Source organism: Podarcis erhardii (assembly GCF_964252035.2).
Source record: "Podarcis erhardii genome assembly, chromosome: 17".
Classification (NCBI taxonomy): Eukaryota; Metazoa; Chordata; class Lepidosauria; order Squamata; family Lacertidae; genus Podarcis; species Podarcis erhardii.
The window spans coordinates 3,731,230-3,758,534 of NC_138515.1; the positions used below are offsets into that span (position 1 = coordinate 3,731,230).

At 45.0% G+C, this 27,305-nt stretch overlaps 2 protein-coding genes and 1 long non-coding RNA gene across 11 annotated transcripts in view; 2 read left to right on the forward strand and 1 right to left on the reverse strand.

Annotated features, from left to right (window-relative positions):
• LOC309332752 overlaps positions 1-27,305 on the forward strand; it is a 107,679-nt gene that overhangs the window by 38,409 nt on the left and 41,965 nt on the right. The window lies entirely within an intron of this gene.
• KDM5C (lysine demethylase 5C) lies at positions 1,366-26,414 on the forward strand. Of its 7 annotated transcripts, none has more exons than XM_081845817.1 (28): positions 1,366-2,386; positions 5,131-5,208; positions 6,104-6,226; positions 6,514-6,684; positions 6,983-7,117; positions 9,575-9,643; positions 10,047-10,170; positions 10,259-10,440; positions 10,831-10,989; positions 11,208-11,327; positions 11,535-11,693; positions 11,822-12,003; positions 12,591-12,753; positions 12,842-12,961; positions 13,162-13,356; positions 13,457-13,638; positions 15,180-15,304; positions 15,742-15,889; positions 16,161-16,257; positions 16,412-16,770; positions 16,934-17,072; positions 17,167-17,346; positions 17,442-17,582; positions 18,298-18,837; positions 20,285-20,342; positions 20,547-20,746; positions 21,871-22,074; positions 22,227-26,414. In XM_081845817.1, the coding sequence occupies exons 1-28, from the start codon at positions 1,886-1,888 to the stop codon at positions 22,233-22,235; spliced, it is 4,863 nt and encodes a 1,620-aa protein (XP_081701943.1). In that variant the 5' UTR covers positions 1,366-1,885; the 3' UTR covers positions 22,236-26,414. The 7 variants fall into 7 exon arrangements, with proteins under 7 accessions (XP_081701943.1, XP_081701945.1, XP_081701944.1 ...); XM_081845818.1 differs by having other exon boundaries at positions 1,367-2,386; positions 18,301-18,837; XM_081845822.1 differs by having other exon boundaries at positions 1,367-2,386; positions 6,986-7,117; positions 18,301-18,837.
• The window catches only part of LOC309332700 (semaphorin-3F-like), a 32,865-nt gene continuing 31,941 nt past the window's right edge, over positions 26,382-27,305 (reverse strand). For all 3 annotated transcript variants that reach the window (XM_081845824.1, XM_081845826.1, XM_081845825.1), the window contains one exon: positions 26,382-27,302. In XM_081845824.1, the coding sequence (XP_081701950.1) occupies positions 26,853-27,302 (450 nt within the window). In that variant the 3' untranslated portion in view covers positions 26,382-26,852. The remainder of the gene's footprint in view (positions 27,303-27,305) is intronic.

Consider the following 27,305-nt stretch of genomic DNA (forward strand, 5'->3'; position numbering starts at 1 on the left):
CTGGGTTTTCCCAGCCACTCTATATCATTTATGATATAGGCAGAATCCTAAGTTATTTTCCCTAATCTATTTTGATAAGGTCTCTTACCTGTTTGAGACCCCAGTTACTTTAGGCATTTGGTAATTTTCCTTGCCCACTGATATTTGGCAAAGGACCCCTGATAACTTCACTATTTCCATGTAATCTTAAAAAAAGAAAAAGAAAAACAATAAGGATAGATTGCATCAGTGATAAGCATTGGCCTGTTCCACACCCTTGTAGACATTATGAGTGTAGAAAGGAACATCTAATAGAATACTTTTCTGAAATTCTCAAACCAGGATACAGCAGCAACATGCCAACATCTTAGTTGCTACCCGGCTTGTCGCCACCCGCATTGTCCTCCAGCATTGTCAAGATCCAAGAAATAAACTTCTATATTATAGCAATTCTCTATAGGACAAGATTGCCTTGCCCTGCGTGCACTGAAGAAGCTCATGCTGAAGCCTGTTGGATGGATTGCAATTAAAATGGAAAAGCCAGCTGCTGGACCAAGATATGTTTGTTTGTGTTTTTTTTAATAATATTTATTGACAGTTTAAAAGTTACAAAAAGAAAAAAGAAAAAGAATTAAACAATACATTACAAAAACAAAAACACTACATAAAACATTAAATTAACAAAACAAAACAAAACAATTAAAAACACATCCAATAATTTCAAAATCTTGTCTTTCAATCACTTGTTTCAGCGACCTCCTCTCACCTCCCTTTTTGTATTCCACTTCAATTACCTGTTTCAGCAATTCCTTTCCATCTATCTCTATCTTCTGTCCTGTAATTTGTCTTAACATATTCTAACCTTGTTTTTTTCCCCCTTTAATACATTAACAATCTATCTGTACCTATTTCCTTATAACATTTCTGCTAAAGCCATATAACTTCATTCCATCATTTTTCTAACATTCATTAATTTTACAATATTTCTGTAAATAATCTTTATTTTTTTTCCAATCTTCTTCCACCAACTCTTCTCCCTGATCTCGGATTCTGCCAGTCATTTCCGCCAGTTAATTGGACCAAGATATATTTGAACAATAGATTGCAAAGAATCGGGAGTCAAAAGTTTGATTTGTCCTTGTTCTAAACGCATCGCATATACGCCTAAAGGAGTCCGCATGAGGTAATCTGTCAACAATATGCTGATAGAAACTGAACTGAATCGAACCAGCTGTGAGGTTGAGGCTGCTCTGACAACTGAATGGGTGGGGCTAGCACTTGCCCCGCCCACTCGACCGTCCTCCCCCCTCTTCCTGTTTTCTGTTCTCTGGCGCAGGCGCGATGCGGTCCTTTAAACGTGCGCAAGGAGTTCCAGCAACCACATTCCCCTGCTGGTTGAATCCTTCCGCCTTGGCCCTGAGGGACTTTTTCTTCTGCTTTCTTTTGCTTCTGGAGCTCCCGACGTAACTCAACGCACTTAGCTAAGCCGTTTGGATGGGGGTTCCTGCATGAGATAGGTCGTTTTAGAGGCGCGCGGCGACATTTGGGGGAGGCTCCTTTCGTACCTGAGGAGAGTGGCGGAGGGAGACGCTTTGTTGTTGATGGCACAGCCTCAGCGGAGGGTATTGAGAAAGTCCAAGATGGCGGCGGCTGCCAGGCCGAGGGGACCCGGCAGGCCCTGAGTCCGGGAAGGGAGGGCTGTGAGAGCGGCACCGGGCCCGGAGAGGCACCAGGGAGACCCCGGAGAGGAGGCGGGAGCAAGGCTAAGGGGAGCGGCGACCCCGGGGAACCGCTACGGCCGAGCGGCCTAGTTAACCCTCTTCAGTCAGGCCTGCGGCTCAAGTGAGGGGGAGGGGCCGGGTATGGCCCCCTGAGGGGCCCCGGGAGGGAGGAGCGGGCGGGGGGCATGGAGTCCCGGGAGGAGCTGGGGGAGCAGACCGAGGCGGGAGACCAAGGCCCGGGAGACTGGGCGCCTCGCGAGGAGAAAGGGGAGCGAGGGGTGCGGGGTTCGAGGGCGGAGAGTTGGGAGCACGGGGATTGTGGGGAGCGTGGTCCCAGGTCAGAGAAGGCCGAGCGGGCTGCCAAGGGGGAGCGAGGGGCTCCCAGGGGCGAGAAGGCTGAGCAAGGGGATGGGGGTCCCCGGGGAGATCGAGCTCTTCGGGCTCCCAGAGGGGCGGACCAGGCGGACCGGGGGCTTTGGGGGGCAGAGCAAGGCGAGTGGGTGGAGCGTGGCCCGGCCTGGGCAGGGGAAGCCGAACCCCCGTTGCCCCCGGAGGATTTCTTGCCGCCGCCCGAGTGTCCCGTCTTTGAGCCCAGTTGGGCTGAATTCAGCGACCCACTAGGTTACATTGCGAAAATCCGGCCCATCGCAGAGAAGAGCGGCATCTGCAAGATCCGCCCTCCTGCCGTAAGTATGGGGACACCAATTGGGGGGCGCCTGTGGATTTCGGAGTAGCCCGTGCCTGCCAGTACGGGATTTGGAGCAGCAGGTTCTTGGTGTGCGACAGGCAGGTGCTTAGAGCAGGTGAGGGCCTTTTGGGGCTAGTGTCCGCAAGTGGAGTAGATTGAGTGGGAGTTATATTGGGGTGCTCCCCTTTCAGTGGGTGAGAGAGTTCAATTTCAAGAAGCACCAGTGACAGCTTGGGTGTGGATAACATGACTTTAAGGATGTATGGGGTTGCTGTAACTCCTGAAAGGAATTATTGACAGCTGTCATAGTTATGGAAGGAGTAGAGTGTGGTGTGGAAGATGTATGGCCTTGGTGGGTTTGAAATATTTGGGTTCTTCCAGCAAGTCATAGCAGTGGGAGCCAATCCAGTGCCCACCAGAGGTTGTTGAACTCCAGTTCCCATCAGCACCAACCAGAGTGGCCTAAGATCAAGGATGATTGGAGTTGTAGTCCAACAATATCTGGAGATCACCACATTAGGTGTTTTTAGTCTTTGGGATGCTTGTCTTGGCATGATAATAAGAATGGATACGTAGCATCTGTGGATGCTAGAGGCAGTGATGCCCAGCATACTGTTTGGAAGCTGAGCCATCTGCATTCACATTGGAGCATCACTTGTGACATAATCAGTGAATGGATGCTGAGTAGATGAGCAAGTTGATGGAGTGATTGGCTTCGTTTGGAAGAATGTTGATTCTCTGTCTTCATAGTATTTGTATCAACCTCTGTCATATTATTGTGGGCTTGGAAGAGGCTTCAGTTTCTGATTGAGTTGTCAAGATGTGGTGAAATGTGTGTTTTGATGTAGAGCTTGTTCTTTTGCAAAGTTGTAGAAGTTGTAGATTGGGTTATCTCCTGCTTCTATTACTTCATGATTATTTCTACATTCTGGTGTCTCATGAATTTCTTAGTTTTTCCCTTGCTGGGCCTCAGCTGTAAACTGCACTACAGCTAACAGTTTCATTCAACAGTGATGAAGTTAAGCTTATATTATTGATTTGCATGTATGTTATTTAGTTCTTTCCCTGTTGTATTATTTTGATGCAGGGGAACTGGTCATAGCCTAAAGATTTCAAACACCAAAACAGAAAGCATTTCTGTAATGTCCAAGTGACATAAACTTTGTCTAAGAAGCAGTAGAGGGAAAGGCTAGTAAGTATTATTAGAGCAATGCTGCTTTTCTAGCAGAGATTGTATCAAACGGAGCATTGCATAGAGTTTTGATTCTTCTGTGGGACCAGAAGAGATGGTGAAATGGAATTCAGGTAGGTGTGTCTAGAGGAGGGGGCCCATCTGTTTTAGCATTTCTTGCCCTCTGGTCCCACTTAAGCTATTGAAACAACTCCACCCACCCTTCTTTCTCTTCTTCACTGAGAAGCTATTGTGGTTTTTAGTCAGTGTACCAACGTCTGTCCAGTGAATAGCTTTTTTGTAAAGGTAAAATGGAACATTTTGAACAAGTGGTTTGTTCCACATTTGTTTCTAGAGAGGTATATGCTGTAGTTCAAACTAGTCAGTGTCCTCCATATCAACTGTTTCTGCTGTAGTCAAGCTTGATGTAGGATGGGAACCTGGACAATGTGAGTCTGGACAATGGTGCCTAAGAGTTATCTTGTTAGCATGTTTGGTTTTCCTCTTCCATTTTTAGGTTTTGGAATTTTAAGAGGCATTACTGTTTGATATCTTTGTTATGATTTTTTGTGTGTGCTAACATTTAGTAGAATGTATGGCATTGTAGATCTGCTTTATTCCTTAAGCAAGCATTTCACTAGAAATCAGCAATGTGATAAAATGCCTTACAACTGAGAAAACAGGAATTTTCCAACTTAGCCTGCCTCTTAAGTTTGTTTTTTTTTAAAGTTGAGTTATGCTGTTAGAAACCAATAAAATACTATTCTTTGCTGCCACAAGTCCAAGAAATAGCCCATATTTATATGAATCATATCGGAAAGGGGGGGACACAAATCCTGGTGGCTGTTCAAGCTGATCGAAATTAAAATGTGTAACCATCAATTTGACCCACTTTTCTTACGAGACCTGGAATCTCTCTGTCTGTCTCTCTCTCTCTCTCTCTCTCTCTCACACACACACACTCCTTCACAGGCCTTCCCTTGTCTTTATGTCTGGCATTTGATGACCATAAGCAGTTGCCCCACCCTTGAAGTGTCTGTGTATCAGCATCAACATAGTTCAGTTCCTGTATGTCCGGTGCCTTGGGGAAGAATATTGCTAATGGGTGAAAGAGACACTGATGATGTCCTGTGCTTCTATCTGTATAAATGGTCAAGATGAAGACATACACATGCGCACCACTTTACACTGCCTGATGCATTCATGCTTCACTAGGAGGCATCCATGTGGAAAGCTAGGCCTCTTTCAAGTGTCAGCTGTGTCTCTGCTTGATCTCTCTTGTGTATGGGGGGCTGTTTTGTTGTTACATCAAGGGTATTCCCCCTTCTGCCAAAGTTTTCCTGTTTTTAATCTAACTAACGTGCTTAAGCAGTCTAAGTTTAAAATCAAATGGGATCCTGTGAGACTACTTTCTGAGTTTCAAGGCACGTAGATATTTAGCTTAATCCTTGCTCATGGTGTGTTGTGAGCAAAAGTACTGGAATCTCTTGCTGTTTAGATTTAAAAGATTTACATGTGTGCACACAGAGCATTGGGATCCTAACCACACCATCTTTCCCTCTCATTCTTAGGACTGGCAGCCTCCCTTTGCTGTGGAAGTGGATAACTTCCGGTTTACCCCACGAATACAGAGGCTCAATGAACTAGAGGTGAGTCTTGCAAGTGTAGAGACAGAGAACTGTAAGGTTCCTTGCACATTTTTGATAAAATGAATAGGCTAGCTAAGACAGATGCCGTGCCTTCTTGTTTTTTGGTACTGGAAAAGGTTATCAGGAGAAGCCTTTAATCAATTGCAGCAAAATTAATATAATTCGAGAAATATGAGAGCATCCTGGAGGATAATGAGAAATTGTGGGATTTCTGGGTTTAATGGCTGTCAATTTTGTATGTAGTATATTTGTTTGTATTGTAGTAATTGTATTACAATTTATTTTAAGTGTTTCCCCACATCTTCATTGCTTTAATTAGAGTATCTCTGATTCTCTGCTCTTGTTCTTTCTTCTCTTGTACTTTTCAAACAATTTATGTGCATAAGGTACTGGCAAGATGGTACAATCCTATACATGTCTACTCAGAAGAAAGCCCCATTGAATTCAGTGAGTCTTTCTCCCACTTAAATGTGTATAGGATTGCAGCTTGAGTTGTACTTGGTGAAATAAGTGAACATTCTGAGGCTGCAATCCTAAATGCACTTGTTAAGCCCTGTTGGAGGCACTGAGAATTACTTACATAGGATTGTGCTGTAGGGAGTTAAGGTGTGAGATGGTGACCTAGCACTCTAGCTTCCTTTTTGGAGTGAAGTAGTCAAAGTTTAAAGTCTTAGCTATGTAGATGAGAAAAGTTGAAATATTACTATAGTGCACATGTCTAAGCCCAGTTCAATGAGTGTGTCTGCTATGTACAAAACTGATTTCATCATGGCACCATGAAAATATGTTAGAGGTCAGTAATTGGTGATTGAAAGATTCCATGATTAGTCGGAAACTAATGTAAGTCATTGATATGAGAAAAGCTGACTGCAGTTTGTCATGTCCCTATTGCCAGGCACAGACCAGAGTGAAGCTGAACTATTTAGACCAGATTGCAAAGTTTTGGGAAATCCAGGGTTCTGCACTGAAAATCCCCAATGTAGAGAGGCGAATCCTTGACTTGTACAGCCTCAGCAAAGTAAGTTGGAAACTAAATTCCTCCATTGAAAATAAGCTATTCCTTAAAAACAGAGATGGGAGATAATATGTAAAATTTAAAAGGGATGGTAGAATGGATGGATTTCATTACTGGTTTGGTGAAGGGACTGCCAGGGCTCAGCCTTGGGTTGCTGTGGATCGTGATTTGGAGACAGGGATAGGAAAAACCAAGTATGATACTGGAATATGCATTCCTTTTGTGTGATGATTGTGTGAAATTAGCCAAGCTTGGGAGGAATAGTATTTCTCAACATTTTTGTATTCCAGATTGTGATGGAGGAAGGTGGATATGAAGCCATCTGCAAGGATCGGCGGTGGGCACGAGTGGCTCAACGCCTTTCCTATCCATCGGGGAAGAACATTGGATCTCTTCTTCGCTCCCACTATGAGCGCATAATCTACCCTTATGAAATGTACCAGTCCGGTGCCAACCTGGTGGTGAGTAGCAGATCTCTTAAAACCTCATTGCGCTTGCCATTTCCTTCTTATTTTAGATGCTTATAGGAAAGATTGGAACCTCATGAATGCATTCCCCTTGGGAACTATTCTGTTCTGGAAAATGATTTTTTTGTAGGCAGGAAGGCAGAGACTTGAGCTGCACAAAGATGTCATGTGCTCCCTTGTGTTAGTCTCTTGCTCTTGTGGGAGAGCTGGATTAGGCACTTGCTATCTGATCCCTAGTGATGGGTCGGTGTAGCCATGAGGTCTGTTTGGTGCTAATTCTATTCTCCCCCAGCAGTGCAATACCCATCCATTTGACAACGAAGAGAAAGACAAGGAGTATAAGCCACACAGCATCCCATTGCGCCAATCGGTTCAGCCATCCAAGTTCAACAGCTATGGGCGCCGGGCCAAGCGTCTGCAGCAGGAGGTGAGTATAAGACACACCTTCAGCCCTAATTACAATTTTTGTTCTGGGTTGGGCCAGTCACTAACTCCCAGGGCTGTTACACACATGCATCTCCCTGACTCTGCAGAAAGCCTTGTTTCTTCCTAGACCTGCTGGGGTGCATCCCTCCCACATAAAGAAGTCTTGTCCTCACAGGTCTTAAAGACTGGAAATGTGTGTCTTTGGCTCTTCTGGGACAAAGCATTGCTTTTGGAAGGAACAAGCTCAGTGATTTTAAATTACTATGGCAGAAAGAAAAAGGAATGGTGATAAGACCAAGTAGATGAGAGTTTACAAACGTGGGTGTTCTTTTCTATAGAAGGGATATTGCCTCACTTTTTTGTGTGTGTGCTTCATCTTTATGAGCTAACAATGTAGGTTTAAGCCTTAGTCAGCTGTGAACCACTAAAGGTTTATTGGAATGTAGTTTTGGGGTTTTTTTAAAAAAAAAAGTTTTGTTTTTTGTTGGTTGGTTGGTTTTAAAAAAGCAAAAGCTGACTATTCTTGTATAGTACAGTATGTGTAAGTGTTGAATCTAGTTGTTTAGAGCATGTTCAAGGGACAGGTGTGTTTATGCATTTTTATTAATTAAAATAAGTAAGCTGCTTTGTAGCAGCTTCTTTGAAAGTGGCATGCAATAAAATAACTAAAATATGATAAAGATTCAATAAAAGAACAGCAGACACCATGTCATTAAGAGTTGGATAAAAATATGCTGGTTTGTGGAGTATGGATTATTCCAAGATGAAGGCCTGCCTAAAGTGGCTGTCTTTCAGTGGAGGAAAGGGGTAGAGCAGACTCACGAGAGAGCATTCCAGAGTATGGGTGCTGCAACTTGAGGGAGCCCTGTCCTGCATAGCCACTTGCTATCCTTTTGTCCAGAGGTAGGGAAAACTCATAGGTGAAAAACCATATTACCCCAGTGGGAAGTTGTCCGCTGCATTCCAGTAGCGGGTGGGGGGCCACCAGCCCCAAAAGTGCATGGGGCCAGACCACACAGTCATATTCACACACACTCACACGCAAAGCTATTTCCCATGGAAACAGAGACATATGTTTAATTCTTAGTAAATCTGCTCTAGTTTCACCATTTCTTGTTTGTTTTTAAAAGTGTTTAAAAAAAGTTCTTCAAAACCCTTTATCCTGACTGCAAAAGGCACACAAAAAACAAAAAATACCCTATAATACCAGCAGAAGAATGCAGATAACCTCAATGCATCACTGAACTTCAAGCCCTGCTTTGCAGCTATTCAAAGCCTCATTTCATTCATTCAGTTGCAATATGTACAGATGCTTTTTGCATATTTGCCAGGAACACAAGACTACCTCTTGGCTGATCTTCTTACAAAGAAAAGATCTGCATTTGCACACTTTGCACAACACCAAAGCAGTTTTCCCTCTCAGCCATTCCCTGCTGAACAGCTGATAGGTGGGAGTGGAACTGGCGAGCCTGAAGGAGTTCCGCTGAGTTCTGTATCTGGTTCAGAAGTTGGGAGTTCCCCATCCCTACTTTAGGCGGTGGTGGAACATGGAGCAAGACCTTTCTGCCATATCTCAGTGGGTGAGGTTGGATCATGAAGAGCAAACAACATTTTGGATGTCCTTGGCCCAACCTTTTAAGAACTTCTCTCAGGGTTGGCAGGGACATGAGTCTTGTGGTTAACAGTGTGCAATTGGAGCGTAGCCTCATATATTTTGTTTTCAGTTGTAAAATGAAAGACACAACCGATAATAGTAAAGGGGTTGGGAGTTGCTCATCTTTAGGAGCATGGGAATTTATTGAGGTATGTCTCGCAAACAAGGTTAGATCTTTGACATGAATTAATCTGAAATAACCTTATGATTCCATGGTCTTCATCATGAATATGGATTAGAATCCCCACTTTGTCTGTTTACAGTGAAAGATAGCTCAAAATCCGCATTTTCCTACTCTCAAAACTCTGAAAGAACTAGGGTGACAGCATGGTTTAAAGGTGTGAAGGGCTAGCTAATCTGCATTAAGGTGCCTTGGATGTCTATAGAGGATGAGGGGTGGTGGTAAGAATTAAAATTTCAGGATTATTTCTCCCTTCCCATGTTTTAAGCTTTGCTGTGTTGCTGAATAGTTCCCCTCTTGATTCCCCATCAGTAAAATGAGCAAAAAAATAGTTGTTGTTTTCCTCCCCTTTTCTTCTTGCCCCTTCCCCCACCATGACTACCCTGAAATTCTTGAGGAATTCCAGGGGAGAGTAAAGCCTAACCAGTTGTAGCTCCATTGTAGCAGATGGATTTCAATTGTAAGGCACCTTAATTCCTTTCATTTCTAGATGTTCAAGAAAAAGAAGTCATAGACCAGGCAGCCATCTCCTTCATTACAATCCAGTACTACTCCCTTCATTAAAATTCCTGCAGCCCTGTTGTTGATCCCTACTCCCCACTCATTTTGTCGCCCTCCTACAGGAATCCGAATCGTGCCTTGAGCCTCCCAGCGCCCCAGCTCTGTTACCTGAGCGAGCGCCTCAAGCATGGGTACAGTTCCTGTTCTGTCCATCTCTCCTGCCTCTCTTTTACTTATCCTGCTTCATGGCTGAAAGTCCATAGACCACATAGAATGAGAAATACGGCCTAAGGAGACTAAATCTCCCATAATACACTCTTGACTTTTGTTTATGTTGCAGTATGGCATGTTTCACATCAGGGATGTATGTAATCAAGAATTCTGTTGCACAATGTGAGGTTCTGCCCCAGGAGCTCAGTCACAGCTTAGCACTATCCTTGCATTATCCAGTTCTCCCTATGCAACAGTTCTTCTCCCCAGTCTATCTTCTACTGTTGCTTTCCTTTGCTGCTGCTTTCTTCGAGTGTTTGTGACACCGTTTAAGGCTGGTAACCTTATATAGTTATCCCCTTTCTAATTACACCTTCCTTGCAGCCAGAGCCAACAGAGGAAGACATTGAGAAGAATCCAGAACTGAAGAAACTGCAGATTTATGGTGCTGGGCCTAAAATGCTTGGTTTGGGGCTTGTGGCCAAGGACAAGAATATGCGCAAGAAAGGTGGGAATTGTGAGCTAGCCCTGCATTTGAAAAGCTGGAGGCAGAGTCGGCCCTCTCCATTCCTAAGGTTTTTTCTCCCCAAATATAGACAAGGAGATGCCTGAGTGCCCTCCAACAGTGATAGTGAAAGAGGAGGCCCCTGTTCCAGAGACTAAGCTGGAGCCCACATCACCCCGACGCTATGCAAACATGAAGGAGGAGCTGAGGCACAGTCCAGAACCTTGCACCAAGATGACAATGCGCCTGCGTCGCAACCACAACACTCAGTTTGTAAGTGGAATCTTCTGTGTTCCTACTCATTAGTCAGGTGCCCTCCATTTACCCCTCTATATCCTGCCTTTGCATTAAGTATCCTTTGTTGGCGGAGGAGGGCATCTAGAGCGGGTTACCTCCTCTCTCTTGTTCAAGGTCTCAGGATCTCATTTTCCTCTTTATCAGTGATGGAATGGATCAAGAGTGACTAATAGATGCTGGTTGCAGGGAGATGTGACCTCAGTCACAATTTGCCTGCTTGTATTCAATAGCTGAATCACCGTCCTGTACTTTCCTTTGGAACATGCAGTGATGGCTGCTGTCAAAGAAACACTGTTGATAGGGTTTAGCAGACACATGCTATTGATTCTTATATGAGTGCTTAGGGTTTGCTCTATTTTCTTCCAGATTGAGTCTTTTGTTTGTCGTATCTGTGCACGGGGAGATGAGGATGACAAGCTCTTGTTATGTGATGGCTGTGATGACAACTACCACATCTTCTGCCTATTGCCCCCCTTACCTGAAATTCCAAAAGGCGTCTGGAGGTGTCCTAAATGTGTCATGGCGGTAAGGGGTCCCTTTCTGCCTCTTGACAGCAGGCACAGTGGAACATTTTTTGCATGTCTAGATGTGAAGATGCCTGATCTAAATGGATCTCTTTTTTATTAAAAAATAATTATGAATCTACTGCTAACCTGATCATCATTGATAATTTGGTGGGAGAGGGCAGTGGCCATGTCTGAATCCTTTTACTTATTTTTTTTTCTGTCTTTGTTCTTCCATAGGAATGCAAGCGCCCCCCAGAGGCTTTTGGGTTTGAGCAGGCCACTCGAGAGTACACACTACAGAGCTTTGGCGAGATGGCAGATTCTTTCAAGGCAGACTATTTCAATATGCCTGTACATGTGAGTCACAGTACCCTCACTGTAGGCTAGGCCATGGGCTAGTAGGACCCAACTTATTTCTGGGAAGGTTGTGGAATATGCTGGGTGCTGGAAGGAAGGAACACAGCATCCTGTTCTTTTGCGGATTCTGCCATGCAGTTTCTAGTGTCTTGAGTTTAAAAATGTGGGGTCTGTATTCTTGACTTCTTCCTCTGCTTCTTTTCCCAGATGGTGCCAACAGAGCTGGTGGAAAAGGAGTTCTGGCGCTTAGTAAACAGCATTGAAGAAGATGTCACAGTGGAGTATGGGGCTGATATCCATTCCAAGGAATTTGGAAGTGGCTTCCCCATCAATGATGGCAAAAGGCAGCTCTCTCCAGAGGAAGCGGTGTGTACCCTATTGAAGGCAGACGTCCTCTTGCCTACATATCTTAAGCCCCTCACCCTTTGTAACTTGAGGCTTACATTGTACTACTAGCCTTACCCTCTTTCTTAGCTCTCTACATGTGATTGCAGGAGTATGCAGCTAGCGGTTGGAACCTCAATGTGATGCCAGTGCTGAAGCAGTCAGTGCTATGCCACATAAATGCTGATATTTCGGGCATGAAGGTTCCATGGCTCTACGTGGGCATGGTGTTCTCTGCTTTCTGCTGGCACATCGAGGATCATTGGAGTTACTCTATTAACTACCTCCACTGGTAAGACATCGGGGGTGGGGGGGACATGGAGGCCGGATTTGTTGTCTAGTGCAAGGCTTCTCTAAAGGCTGCCCAAGTTGGAAGTAAGAAAGTCACTATTACAAACTGTAAAAATTTAAAAATCACAAATAAGGGTGAAATAATGTTTTATTTTATTTTTATTAAATCTAAATAGAAAGACAGATGAAAGAGAAAACAGTGAAAACAAGTCTGCTTTCATGGCACTTTGCATGGAATTTAGAGGACCCCGGAAAGAATTCTGCTATACTGGAGCTCACATTATATAGTCTTTAAATAATAAGCCTTTCAAATAAGCAGTGCAGCGAGCATGCTTTCTTTTGTTACTTTGTCAGTTTTCCTCTCTTTTTCTGACTTCCTTCACTACCACCTGTTTTGAACCTTGATGTGAACTAGTTTGGGAGACAAAATTTGTCTGAAATAAAATTTGCCTCTTTCTATACACTTCAGTAACCATATGTCTTGAGGGGGCATTTTGAGGCTGGGAATCAATGGATGCTCAGGCTGCCTTCTCCCGCATTTTAAGGATAGCTGAAAGCAGCACTTCCTGACTCAATTTCTTTTTCCAGGGGTGAACCCAAAACCTGGTATGGGGTCCCATCATTTGCTGCTGAACATCTGGAAGATGTAATGAAGAAGCTGACCCCAGAGCTGTTTGAGAGTCAACCAGACTTGTTGCACCAGTTGGTGACGCTCATGAACCCCAACACACTCATGGCTCATGGGGTCCCAGTGAGTAATCTATCTGTCTAAGTAGCATGTATGTGTGTCTCCCTTGCACTGCCCTGTTTTCATTGCTTCCCCCTGTATGCTTCTGCAGGTTGTCCGAACCAACCAGTGTGCTGGAGAGTTTGTCATTACCTTCCCTAGAGCCTACCACAGTGGTTTCAACCAGGGCTATAACTTTGCTGAAGCAGTAAACTTCTGTACTGCTGACTGGGTGAGTCATATTTCTGCATTTTTACAATATTTTTCTTGTAAGAAAGAGTGTGGTGGGCTACCCTACCAAAGCAGGACTTCAGGGTGATGAATGTGGGTTGCAGTTTATGACTGTGAAGTATGTAAGGTTTACCTGACAATCCTGGGAGCCAGAGATCCTCAGTTGTATTGACGAATGGACTTCTTTCTTTTTCTTCTTAGTTGCCAGCTGGTCGCCAGTGCATTGAGCACTACCGCCGCCTCCGTCGATATTGTGTGTTCTCACATGAGGAGCTTATCTGTAAGATGGCTGCTTGCCCTGAGAAGCTGGACCTGAACTTGGCAGCTGCTGTGCACAAAGAGATGTTTATTCTGGTGCAAGAGGAGCGCAAATTGCGCAAGGCTCTTCTTGACAAGGTGCAGGGAAATAGGATGGGTATATGATGCAGGGACAGGGAACAATTGTATGATAGCTGTGGATGCCTGAGCAGTTGATCATTGTTTCCTCCTTCCCCAGGGTATCACGGAGGCAGAGCGAGAGGCCTTTGAGCTGCTCCCAGATGATGAGCGCCAATGCGACAAGTGCAAGACAACATGCTTCTTGTCAGCACTAGCTTGCTATGATTGTCCAGATTGTCTTGTCTGCCTCTACCACATCAATGACCTCTGCAAGTGCCCCAGCAGCAAGCAGTACCTCAGGTGGGCAGAAAGAAGTAGACTGCTTTGTTTATTCATTTAAATGCATTTATAAACAACTTTAGACTTCTAAAAAGCTCTAAGCAGTGTGTAACAAGAAAACAAAAACAAAAAATTACATAAAAGCAACAAAACATCAGTTTAAAGCACATGAAAAGAAGAAATCAGGTAATTTAACCAGCCAGAGCAAAAAGACATGTAAATGCAAGACATGTAAACGAGTTATTTTGAACAAGTTCTTTGTCTCCACCCCTTATTTGTTTCCCTTCATCTGGCTGACTGGCCCTTTCAGTGCTGAAGGCCTGAACTAGGTGTTTTACATTGATTTGAGTATTATAGCATTGGAAACATGTGACACTGCTTTTTTTTAAAAGCAGCTAAGATCTTAAGACTGTTTTCTTGGTGTCACTTTAGAGGAGAGGTGCTGAGTTGGACACAGGGAAACGTATGGTTTATGACTCCTGAAGTGTTACTAGGCTCAGCTTCTGTATACAGTGGTGCCTCGCAAGACGAAATTAATCCGTTCCGTGAGGCTCTTCGTATAGTGGGTTTTTCGTCTTGCGAAGCAAGCCCATTGACAGCTTAGCGGATTAGCGCTATTAGCGGTTTAGCGGCTTTTAGCGGATCAGCTGATAAGCGGATTAGGGCTTAGGAAAAGGGGGAAAAAAGGGAAAAAACCCCACAGGAACTCGCAAGACATTTTCGTCTTGCGAAGCAAGCCCATAGGGAAATTCGTTTTGCGAAGCGCCTCCAAAACGGAAAACCCTTTCGTCTAGCGGGTTTTCCGTCTTGCGAGGCGTTCGTCTTGCGGGGCACCACTGTTGGTGAAATCGTCATGACTGTCACACTTCATTCAAAAACAAAATTAACATAGGCAGCCATCTGTCTAGCACACAAAATTGGCAACAGTCACAACTGTTCTAGGAGTGATGTGTTTACCCCAGTGGTCCACACCGCAGCATCTTGGTACCCTGACTCAGATGTTGGGATTGGGAGACACCATGGGGAAAAGGGGTGGGTGGGCTTGGGAAACTTGTTGAGAACATTGCAAGATAATGGCACATCTGTGCCTGCCTGACATTTCAGGCTTGCATGTGGAACTTTGGAGGATACCTTATTACTATGCTAAGAGTGCTCTGAAGTGCTCCTATAAACCTATTGTCTGTAAAAAGGCTGCAGAATAGGAATGCTGAAGGTTTCACTTTTTCAGTGATGCTAACTTGGAAGTGATAAGCAGTAGCCATTAGTAATAATAATAATTTATTATAATAATAATTTATTATTTATACCCCACCCATCTGGCTGAGTTTCCCCAGCCACTCTAGTAACTACGACACAATGAAAGTGATAGGAAGATTGACACTAAAATAAATTGTAGGTGCATTCAAAGTCTTAAAAAGATGGTGTGTTGCTTTGTGAGAGGAGGAAAGAATAGTTTCAGTACAGGTTGTTAGGTATGATTTGAGGGCTGATGAATGGACTTTTGTGGGCTTTGCTCTGATTTTGAGATCAGACTGATCCCTTCTTTTTATTCCTCCATTCAGGTATCGGTACACTCTGGATGAGCTCCCAGCCATGTTACACAAGCTGAAGGTTCGAGCTGAGTGCTTTGACATGTGGGCCAACAAGGTTCGAATTGCTTTGGAAGTCGAAGATGGACGCAAAAGAAGTAAGTGACCTTGGGCGGCTTATTTCTTAAGGCACTGGTGTCTTACAAATAAGGTTAATCTCTATGGTCTCAGTGGGGAAGTGTGCAATTATCCCTCAAGGCCCTGCATACAGGCTGAGGTATGATGTGAGCAGAAAGTATGCACCCTTTCGGTAAGCATTAGGGCTTCCTTTTGTAAAGCCGAATGTGAGAAAAGCAGTGACAAGTGGGACACGTTAGGAGGAACTGAAGCATAAAATTCAGAATGAGAGTGATGGAGCTGGGAATCAGGTAATGTGTCACCCACTGATTGAGAGACAAGAATCCCACAATCGTTGGAAAGCTTTTGGCAACTCATGGGCTTTTTTCTGACCTGGGTTCCTGAGGTTGATAGCAGGAGGTGTAGCTGAAGAGGTGTAATTGGCTCTGAACTTCATGGAGTGTGTCTGCTCTTGCAGCCTTGGAGGAATTGCGTGCCCTAGAGTCCGAGGCACGTGAGAGGAAGTTCCCTGAGAATGAGCTCCTTCATCGACTCAAAAGCTGCTTGAGTGAAGCAGAGAAGTGTGTCTCAGAGGCCCTGGGTCTGATAAGCAGCCAAGAAACTGGGTGAGTGAAGACTGCAGATAAGGAGTTTTATATACAGCAATATAAAGTGTGGATGGCATAGTCTTGCATCCAGCTTTATATGTCCATTGGGCTGAGGCAGCCCGTTTTCCAGAGTGCCTCTTCTGCAGGGATACTCTTCTTTGTTTTAATCGTACTGTATTAGTGAGGGGGCTGTTTTCTTCAGTAGTTTTCTGTGGGATCAAGTTTTGTTGTGTTTCTCTCTTTATAGCTGCTAAGTGCATTCTGTCCTTTTTCCTGCTTGCTCTTACAGGGAACCATCAGTCCATATGACAGTGGAAGAATTACGTGTTTTCCTAGAGCAAATGAGCAACTTGCCTTGTGTCATGCACCAAATCAAAGAAGTCCAGGTGGGATAATTGGTGGTGTATTGTGGCCCCCTGCCACAACTGGAGATATCTTGTGCTCCACTGGGAACACTGATGACTGGTGTTGCTTTCTAAGTGAAACATTGAGTGACTGTAAAGGAATCTGTCTGACTTGATGATATGTATCATATTCTAGGGTGTGTTGGAGAAGGTGGAAGCTTTCCAAGCTGAGGTTCAGGAAGCTCTACAGGATCTCCCAGGCAACTCCCCAGAGCTGCACAGACTGCTGGCTCAGGGAACATGCCTAGGGGTGGAGGTACCAGAGATGGAACTACTGGAGAGACAGGTGCAACAGGCTGTCTGGCTGGAGGAGGTCAAGCAGACTCTGCGTTCACCCCAAGATAAAGTCACTCTATCTGTTATGAGAGCACTCATCACCTCTGGTTGTGGGGTTGCACCTAGCCTTGCTGTGGACAAAGCCATGGCTGAACTACAGGAGTTACTCACTATTGCCCAGCGTTGGGAGGAAAAAGCCCAGATGTGCCTGGAGGCCAGGTGAGGTTTAAGCACCATTGTTGACAGGGAAGAGTTCAGATGCCTGGGTATCCACAGCTCTTGTTGGGAGGGTTCACCTCAACAGAACTTAGTTATTTGTGTATGTGCCAAAACATGCCCATGAAAATCCTTGTCTGATGACTTCCCTCCCCATCACTTGCAGGCAGAAGCACCCACCAGCTACACTAGAGGCCATCATCAAAGAGGCAGAGAACATCCCAGTGCACCTGCCCAATATCCTGTCACTCAAGGAGGCTCTTTCTAAGGCACAGGCTTGGATTGCTGATGTTGAGGAGATCCAGGTGTGCTGTAGCCCTGAGGATTTGGGTAACTTTGCTGTAAAGGCCTCAGAATCACACAGTAACCTCTTCAATATGTACTATAATCTCTTTACAGAATGGGGATCATTATCCTTGCCTGGATGACCTGGAGGGGCTTGTAGCTGTGGGTAGGGATTTGCCAGTGCGTCTGGAGGAACTGCGTCACTTAGAAGTGCAAGTGGCTACTGCACATTCCTGGCGGGAAAAGGCTTCCAAAACCTTTCTCAAAAAGAATTCCTGTTACACGTTACTTGAGGTTAGTGATGGTGTTGTGCATGTGAGATCGGTGGATGCCATTCTAGGGCCTGACCTCTTGAATCAAAGGCTTCATACCTCGCCTCTTTCTCCCAGGTGCTGTGCCCATGTGCTGATGCCGACTCGGACAGTGTCAAACGCACCAAGTGGCAGCGGGAGAAGGAACCAGGCCTATACAAATCTGATACAGAAAGCCTGGGCCTCTCAGCACAAGACCTCAGGGACCCTGGCTCCGTTGTGAGTGGCTGGCTTGAGAGGGCTGTTTGTATTATGAATGGGATCTGGGGCCTTTTCTCCTATGAAAAGTGTTGGTTCTGAACTAGCCCCAGGTTGGTAGGATTGTTTCTCATACCTTCACCTGCAATGGTGATGGATTTGATTTGATCTAATATTTCTGAGCTCAAAGCAGCTCACAATCATCACAATAGCATTAAAAAACAACAGACATTGCAATCACTATACTATCAAACACAGTAACACATGAATAAAGCAAACAACAAATTCATCAAAATGATTGATACAATTCAACAAAATCTTAGCAATGCTTATACAATTCAATAAAATCATAGCAATGCTTTAGATATTGCTGAGGTCCATATTTAAATTTTAATGATTCTGAAAGTAAGTAGGACTGCATTGCTATTGAAATATAAAAATTGATATGATGGACTTGTCCTTTTGTAGATGAGTACTGAAGAACCTGGGAAATGAGTAGCATGTCTGGATTTCTGCTAATAACTTACTTTAGTTCAGAGATGAGGTAGCTGTAACCTTCCAGCTCCTATAAATGCCCAGCCAGATAGTGCAGCAACATCTGGAGGACCACAGATTTCCCATCACTAATCTAGTAGTACCTTGTTTGGAGAAGGGGAAATTAGGTTCTAGTGAGGAGAATGGGATTTTGCTTAAGTTTTTACTTCTGTGTAATCACGACTATGTGACCTTGTGCCAGCAGATCTTGGCCTTCAAAGAAGGTGAGCAGAAGGAGAAAGCGGGGATCCTGCGCCTACGTCAGTCAAATGCCCAGAAGCCTGTGCCATCAACGCACAGTTCTCCTGGGGGCCAGTACTGTGTATGTTCCCAGCCTCCAAGCCCTGCTATGCTGCAGTGTGAACTGTGTCAGGACTGGTTCCACACCACCTGTGTGGCTTGGCCCCGCCTTGGCAACCCCCGCCCCTCTCCTGCATGGTGGGAATGGGAAGCAAAATTCCTCTGTCCACTCTGCCAGCGCTCTCGCCGGCCCCGCCTGGAGACGATCCTGGCTCTGCTTGTAGCCCTACAAAAGCTTCCTGTGCGCCTGCCTGAGGGAGAAGCTCTACAGTGCTTGACAGAGCGAGCCATTACATGGCAGGACCGTGCCCGCCAGCTCCTTGCCTCCTCAGATGTAGCAGCTGCCTTGGAGCGTCTGGCGGGGCTGCGGCAGCGACTGGTTGGAGATTCGGCCAAGGAGGCAGGTGCTCTCAAAGAGAGCAGCTGTAATGAACAGACCAAGGTAAGTGAGTACAGGGGGAGATGGGTTGGTTTTTAGTGCTAACTAGCCAAGTCTGGATTGGGAGCGTAAGTGTGGTGCATGTATTTGTCTTTCACATAGGTGTGTTTGCTTTCCAGTGGCAGAATGTTCTTATTTTGTAGAAACGTCAGCTTAGCAATAACAATAAAAAGTGAATGTATAGATTTTCTGTCCAAATAAGTATCTAAATGAGATTGATGGTTATAATCCACATGTTCCATTGTAGAAAGAGCAGTGAAATCTTCGTACAGTTGTGCAGTCAGTGGATGGTGGGTGTTCATCCTTCCAGCCTTTGCAATAAGGAACTTCTTTTGTTGTACATTTGTTAGTGCCCATGCCTATTGGCAGAATTCTGAATACACTTTACTGTATTTGGGGCCTTCAAAGTATTTGGTAATTTTGGTTTTTTAAAAAAAAGTAAATTACAAAAAGATACTGTAGGGAGGGAGATAAGGAGGAACAATAATCTGCTTTCTTTTTTACAAAAAGAAGTGCTGGAGCCATTAATATGCAAGAGAATGGAGCCACTTGGAAAAATACAATTCTTTGCCAGCTTCTGAATCTTAAATTTTTTCATCTGTTCGGGAAACCAAATAATTATTTGATTCAGATCAATATGTGAAATTCATCTCCCACCCCTATTGCTTGGCCTTCATCTCCCTTGCCGCACTGCTATAATAACAGGAGGAGCCACTGCTGCCAGAATTTTCCTGCATCTAGCCCTTATACACCCCTGCTTGCCCGCTTCCTGTTATTAATGCGCAGTTGTCCTATCGCCAGACACTGTGTGTTATTTTGCCCCACGTCCATCACCCATTGGTTCTTCAGGCCACTGTCTAGTTTGTCCCACTTGGTTTTAGCCACCCTCTTTCTGGACCACCACCTCCAGCATTTCTCTCTCTCTCCCTTACTTAGTATGCAGCACCTCTCCTTAAGCACTGGAAGGTTCATTCAGTGTCCTTTTCTGCTTTCCTTGATTAGTCCCTTGCCTCAATTCCTAGTTTTCTCTGCATTTCTGCAAGCCTTTTTCTCCTGACACTTTCTACAGGTTTCTCATTGTATTGCCTATTCTGAACCCCTCTTTCCATAGCTGTTTCATGTCCTGGGACCTCCTTACAGTCCTCAGACTGTGTGTGAGATTTCAGCCTCGCCCAAACCTACCACTTTCTTCCCTCAAAAGCTGGTTTGCCAACTGCTTTGTTCCTTAAACAGCTGAGCATTCCAATCTATCACACCAGTTTACCCACTCTGTCTCTCAAAGGTTTGAACATGACAAAGTGTGATGTAATATACATCTTTTGAATTGCCTTGCCTTGACTACCATGATCTCAAGTGAATCTCTCTGCAGGGCTACATTAGTCCCTGTGCAGAAACTGCATTTGTGACGTGGAAGTCCATTTCATCACGCATCTTCTTTTTCCTCAACCAGGTTTCCTTGGAGAACGGAGACTCCACAGCTCCAGAAAAGAATGGCTCCTGTGCCTCAGGTATTTCTCTAGTAAAGCCCTTATTTTGCCAGCTTCCCTACGTAGAATTTAGGAAGTTTGTAGTTGAGTGTTCCCCTTATTTTTAGGCACCTTTGGTGTCTGCCTGGTTTAACAATTATTTGGGGAAATTAGTCCTAGCCCTGTTGTGCAGCAGAGGATTCTAGCTGTTTCTTCTCCTCAGTTGCCTTTCTGCCCCTCTCACAGACCTGGAGACGCTCTGCTCTTACCTGCCACGGCTGCAGGGCCCTGTGCTGGAGGTGACAGATGCCATTCGCCTACCCCTGGAGGAGCTGCTAATGGAGGGAGATCTTCTGGAGGTGACGCTAGATGAGAGCCAGAGCATTTGGCGCCTGCTGCAGGCTGCTTCTGCTCCCCAGCTCGACAAATTCCACCAATTGCTAGATGTAAGCGACCATGCTTTCCCCCCTCTGGGGGCATATTCTAATTATCATCAGAAATCCTGATCTGATTCCTTATTTGTTGGGACTTCTTTCACTAGCCATGAATTCATTATGGCCTCCTTCATCACAGAAGTGTTGGAGGAGGACTCCTGGATGTGGCATTTGTCAGTGAATTAGGAGTAGATTGATACCTCAAGGGACTCTTATCAAAGCTGGAGTCGCTCATGAACTGAGCAGCTGGTTGTTGTTCATTTTTTAAAAAATTGTTACATTTGTATCCTGCCTTTCAACAAAATGGTGCTCAGCTAACAGCAATAAACAAAAATACAATGAAATTCCTTGGGGCACCTTTAAAAATGTCATATTTGTTGCATCTTTAAAGTGCTGCAACATTCTTTGTTGTTTTCCTAACATGGCTTCTTTTATCCAACCTGCTCTCTAGCAGAGAGCAGATCTAGAATCCAGAAAAACTGAAGGCGGTTTATTAGAATAAGTGGTAGACTTCTGGTGTAGAGTAAGTGCGCCTATAGTTGCATTACCTGTGTGAAGGGGCCTGAGGAAGGGCTTAACATGTAGGTGAGCGCAGAGACGTTGAGTCATAAGTTAACAGCATTGTAGAAGCAACTGATTACTATGTAGGTATTAGAATTACCTGCACAGGATTATCTTGGAATTAGCTTTGAATCCATCCTTTTTCTTTTTTTCCCCTTTTTGCATTTTGCAGTAACTGCAGTAGTTGTGTGATATTCTCTGGAAGTCACACAGGGGCAGAATTGGAGCACCCTGGTCTTGCTCTATATGGCATCAAGGAAATCAACCCTGCCCATTGTTGTACTTTGTACATTTTCCCAATATTGGGTTTCTGAATAGTTTGAATACTTTTGAATTCTTTGAGTGATTTGGCTGCAGCAACTTCACAGGCACAGATGAGTGCCCTCATGACAGATCTGATTCTGTGGTGTAGTTCTGCCATGAAAAAAAAAAAGAAAGACATTAAGCCAAAGCTTGCAGTAGGTTAGGATATTACACTGTGTATCTGTAAGAGGCATAAACTACATAATAACCCCACATAACCATCAGAAAAACAGGATTTGTCAGCCCCTGCTTTCTTGTTTGTTCCTTTTCAGCTGGAGCAAGCAGAGCGGCGTGGCACCCGTGGGAGAGGCCGAGACTCTGAGCGAAGGCGGAAGCGGAAGACAGAGCGCGGCGACTACCCACCCTTGCCCAAGGAGGAATTAGAGCCAAAGAAGATCCGGGGGGCAGACCCAGCGCTGCCTCAGGGTGGGGCTCCCCCTGCAGCAGGCACAGATTGCAGCCACAATGGAGTTGGGGTAAATGTGGAATGGGGCATGTTCTGAGCTAGTAGTGGGGCACTCAGGGGTTTGGTGGTTTTTGTTTGTTTGTTTGTTTGTTTGTTTGTTTGTTTGTTTGTTTTGTGTCAGACGAATAGTTAATGTGTAGTAACTGTCTTCCTTTTTCCTAGCAGTTGTGACGGCTAGATGATGCCTGGATTTCCCCTTCCTGGACTATACTGCACTGCAAGGGACTCTGGCAGCCCCATGTCACCCTGTTGGTTTGACTAGCACTCTGCATGGGGGGGAGGCACCTAGTCTCAGAAGCTGGAGGCTACAATCTCCCCCACCCGGACTCAGCACTGGCCCTGCACCAGACTATTTTCAGATGATGTAATATTTCATTTTCTTCTTTTCCTCCTTTTGTATTGTTGATACCTCGGCAGGGGGAGGCATTGCAGGGGTCACCATGGGCACCAAATGCAGGACCCACCAGTTCCCTTTGGTGGACGCAGCAGGGTGCACCCTGTTGCTGTAAGGACTAGAGCCTTGCAGAGACCTGTTGTGGGTGGCGATAGCAGTGTGTGCTGGGAAAATCCCCAGCTCCTTGCTTCTGGCAGTAAAAGGAGTCAGGTGCCCTCTTAAGGGCAGTGCCCTGCTCCTCGTACCAGCATTCCCTAGATACAACAGGGGCAGCGCCTCCTGTTGCACAGAGGGGCAGCTCTCCCCAAACACCCTTATCTTCCTCCTGGTACCTGTTGGGTTTTATAGGAACTGGGGTAACCACTTTGTTCTTTAGGGTGGTGGACGGGGCAAGGAATCTTCCCATTCCACTCCAGCCTCTACTCCACCCTGACCTTCCTACCCCAAATCATGGGCCCCATGCTGCCTCAGGCTCTGACACTAAAGTCCTTTTGTCTTTCTCTTTTTAGTGTTTTTCCTTTTTTCCAGCAGGGGAGGGTGGGCTGTTGAGGGTAGGGAGGGGTGTGTTATTTTATTGTATTATGATTTTTTATTATTATTAAACTTTGGAGGTTAATGAACTTACTTGGATTTTGGGGGTGAGCGCCACCTCATCCGTCAGGGGTGCTTTTAGCAGTTGTCATGTAAAATGTAGGCATGCACAGGTCTAGTGACTGCTCCTGTCTTGTAACTTCCTGCTATGTAGGAGGGTAGCTGTGGAGCACTGAGAAGCCCTGATTAGCTGCTTTCTCCTTTTGAAATTCTGAGTTCTGGCACCCTAGTTTTCAGTAAAAAATAGCGTGATATGATTCTTCCAGGTGCCTAATAGTCACTGTAGAGGCAGAGTGGGGAACCTGCAGCCCAAGGGCCGCATGTAGCTGTCAGCCTAATCCCATACTGCTGGTGATGGTGGGGAACCTACCAGAAGAGGAGAAGGAGGGGTGGAAAATTCCACAATTGATCAGTTCAGTCCTGTGGCAAATGTAATCTGTCCCTTTCCCTAGCAGTCCACTCTCTAGGGAGAAGTGGGTGACAGGAAAATAGAGAAAAAGGTTGCCCACTTTGGGCAGCAGCCTGGCCCATCATTGGCACATGGTTCCTGACAGAAAGTTTCCCATAGTCTAGCTGTAGCAAGCCCTGCTGTCCCTCCAGTAGTGAATTGCACATCACCAAGAAAAGAGAAAGCCCTTTAGGCCAAACCTACATACGTTGCCAATAAGACACAAAGAAGGAATTTGAGGGGCAAATTGTTATGGCTCTGAAAATGGATATTTAAAACTTTTTTTAATACTTCAGAAGCCCTTCCACCCCCCAAAAAGCCCAGAGAAGTAGAAGGAGCAGTAGGTGACAGAAGGGTACTGAACAAAGACAGAAAGAGTCAGGTAAATAGATTTTTCTGTGTCAGATTATCTTTGCGACTTAACAGCGAGTGCACCTGAAAAGCTATGTTAAAGAGAGGTGAGAAAGGATGATATTTCAGAACTCAATTGTCAAATAAAAAATTAACATCAGCTGGGCTGGGCTGCATGACACTTTAACCAAGGCATTTTTCCTCCAATATTAAATCATTGATATTTTGTGTAAAACAGCAAAATTATTTTTTTTCCTTTTTTGGAGAGGAGTTGAAGGCAGGCAGTGGAATAACAGGGTTTTTAAACATCCAGGAAATTAGAAAGCCATTTCCCCAGGTAAACTGGTAGAAAGCATTATTTAAGACTAAGATACTTAAGTCTACATAGGACTGGCCTTCCTGGTGATGAATCAACATGGAGGAAGTCTTGCCTCCTTAACATCTTTGGAATTCAGTGTCTCGAACACTGAGCTAAGACCAATCAGCATTGGATGCTTGGGATTCCAGAATGCTTTTGACTGTCCCTCCCCATAGCTTCCTAGGAAAGCTTTGCAGTGAGAGATGAGAGGAAGAATTTTCCCATGGACCAGTAACTGGCTATAAAGCAGGGAGAAGCAAAGGGTAGATGTGATTGAGTAGTTTTCACAGTGAAGAGCAGCCAGTAGTGTTTTAAGTGTCCCTCTTAGAATTGATGCTATGTAATATTTTTAATCAAACTATAGGCAGGGAATAGTAAGTAGCCAAGTTCTGCAAATAACACCAACTTGTTCAAAATGGTGAAATTCTAAGGAGTCAGGGCAAAGCTTCAAAAGGGGCCTCAGCAGAGGTGTATACTATTTTATGCTATGTGCTTTTAGTTGTTATAATAATAGCACCAAGCTCCGATGGCTTTTAAAAAGGATTACATAAATGTGTGGAGGACAGAGCTATTGCTACCCATCAACAATAGAAGCTTAATGGAAATTACATGTGCCAAAACAGTGTTCTGGAACACCAGATTTTTTTGGAGGGAGGGGGAATGGTAAGATGGCTATTGTTTCCAGCAGCTTCTGCAAAACACAATGTTGAACTAGATGGGGCTTGATCCATCAGGGAAACCTTTGGTTCTTGAGCTGGATACATGTCCTTCCGGTGCCTTTGTAGCACCATTGCTAGGTTTTTCCCCTTACCCTTCCTCCTTGGTCCAGCACTTGAAGGTGGGGCTGCAGGGGTGTAGGCAGAACCCTCCTACAACTGAGGCATAAGGCAGTTCCCCTACCGTGGGGAGAAGGAGTCTGCACACAGAGAACATGTAAAAGGGTGTCTTTCCTGCTGTAGACAAAACAGAAATGCTGGAGAACTCCAATCATCTGAATAACCTGCAGTCCAAAGCCTGCTGCTGCATTTCAGTTCAACAAGCATTTTATACAGGACTCAATAATAATAATAATAATAATAATAATAATAATAATAATAAGCAAAAGTAGCCTTGTCTTATAAGAAAAATTCCAAACTTCACATTAGAGCAACAACTTAACCCAACCAAACTCTCACAAAATTGTTATCCAGAACACTCTCATCAGGCTAGATGGCAAGCAAAGCAGGGGGGACTGTAGACGCCAGCATTTGTCAGTCTTATGGTGGCATGTAGAAGGAGGTGGCAGACATTAAAATGAGAGACTTGAGCCTGATGACTTGTCCCCCCAGACTATTAAGGGGAAGTGAGAGCCCAGTCAATACACCAAGGATGGCAAAAGGCATAAATGCACCCATTCTGCTGGTGACCAGCAGTGTTTGCGGGAACCATTGCCAAGGCAAAGAACCGTATGATCTAGTTGAGATTCCTTCATTGGAGGGGGTTGGACTAGATGGCTTCGGGAACGCTCCCAATGCAACAGTTCCATTATTCAATGAGGTTTTGATGATTAAGCGGTATATAAAGCACATTAAATAAAATGCAATAGTTTCAGGTTGCATCTATGGCTGCAGGGAGAAAAGGCACACATGATGGATGAAACCTGCAAATTACCTAGCAGTGTTTCATTTGAATGTCTGCTACATCCTCCCACATTCCATCTTACGATTCTGACTAAATGTAGTCTCCATGGTTTCAGCACTAGCCAATTCTCCCCTCCCTGCTTTTGTTTACCTGAAGAAGCATTCTAAAGAATTTGAAACCTTTATAACATTTTGGTTCACTTAATAAAAGTATTTTCCTAAGTTGGATATTGAAATATACAGAGCAATTGGTCTTGCCACTCATGCAAATTAACTGTATTTGCTTATTTGGCCAGAGACCAGACAAAACCTAGGATAGATCTGTCTGTTGATTCCTTCCATTCAAGGGTAAGGGTCAGTTTTATACCTGTGTTGTAGCCAAGGTAAAAGTCAGCTTAATAACATGTTTTTTATCCTTCTCTGGTGTTGACCCCTCCCATTCTCGGTAGGTCTTTGATCTAACTGGATGGGGCATTACAACTACATTTTAAATATAATTTTAGGATCACTGTGCAGGAATGTTGTTACTTTCAGAAATTCACCATGGCCCTCTGCATTTTGTTTAGAAAATAAACTGGCATTTTTATTCTCTGCAGTCTGCTCCTGTAACAGAGGGATAATAAACCATGAGGTTAATGTTGAAGGAAGCCCCACCATTTTCCTATCACAGTAGGAAAAACAGTTTGTCATGTTAGCGGGGAGGGTGGTGGTAGGTGGGTGGGAGTGAATGAGCATTGTAAAAAATAGACTCTAAAACCAAAGCCCCTGGAATCTGCACTGGTCATGTATCTACAGCTGTGGGAAAAGCCAGTGAGCCTTGGTCCTGCAAAACCTTGGAATTAGCCTGGACACACAACACAACACACACTATTAGCATCAGTGCTGTCCCCTCAGTTTGAGGAGGAGAGAGGTTTCCCCCGTCTCTGTATCCACCCATCTCTTACAAAGAGTCCCTTGGAATGTCATTCTCTCAAGCCAGAGAACGTGGGTTCAAATCCTCTCCCCGCTCTTTCCCCTCCCATGAAGCTCAACTCCGAGGAGGGGAATGGTGGCCTGTCCATGGCTTGGAGCGGTGGTGGTGCTGGCGGCGGCGGCTACTGCTGCTTCTTTGGGAGTGCTGGGGACTACTACTGGTCCAGTTCAGAGAGTGCTGGGTGGCTCTGTACCAGCTGCTTTGCTGTTCCGAGTCCCACAGACTAGGTCCAGAGTGGGACTGGCGGCCGCTCCGACTACGCCATGTATCCTGGCCTTTGTTGAGCTGTCGCCAGTAGCTCTCGCAAATGCCAAGAGCAGGGGCCTCCTGGGTGATGGCCCCCTCCAGCAAGGCATGTGGAAGTACGTGCAAACGAAGACGGCGCAGTGTGTGGCGGAATCTGTTCTCTGTGCCTATGCACTGGTAGAGCCCACCATCAGCCGGTGTCACTGGGCCTAAAAGCACACCCTGAGGCGTGCGCAGCAACACACGATCACGGGGCAGCTG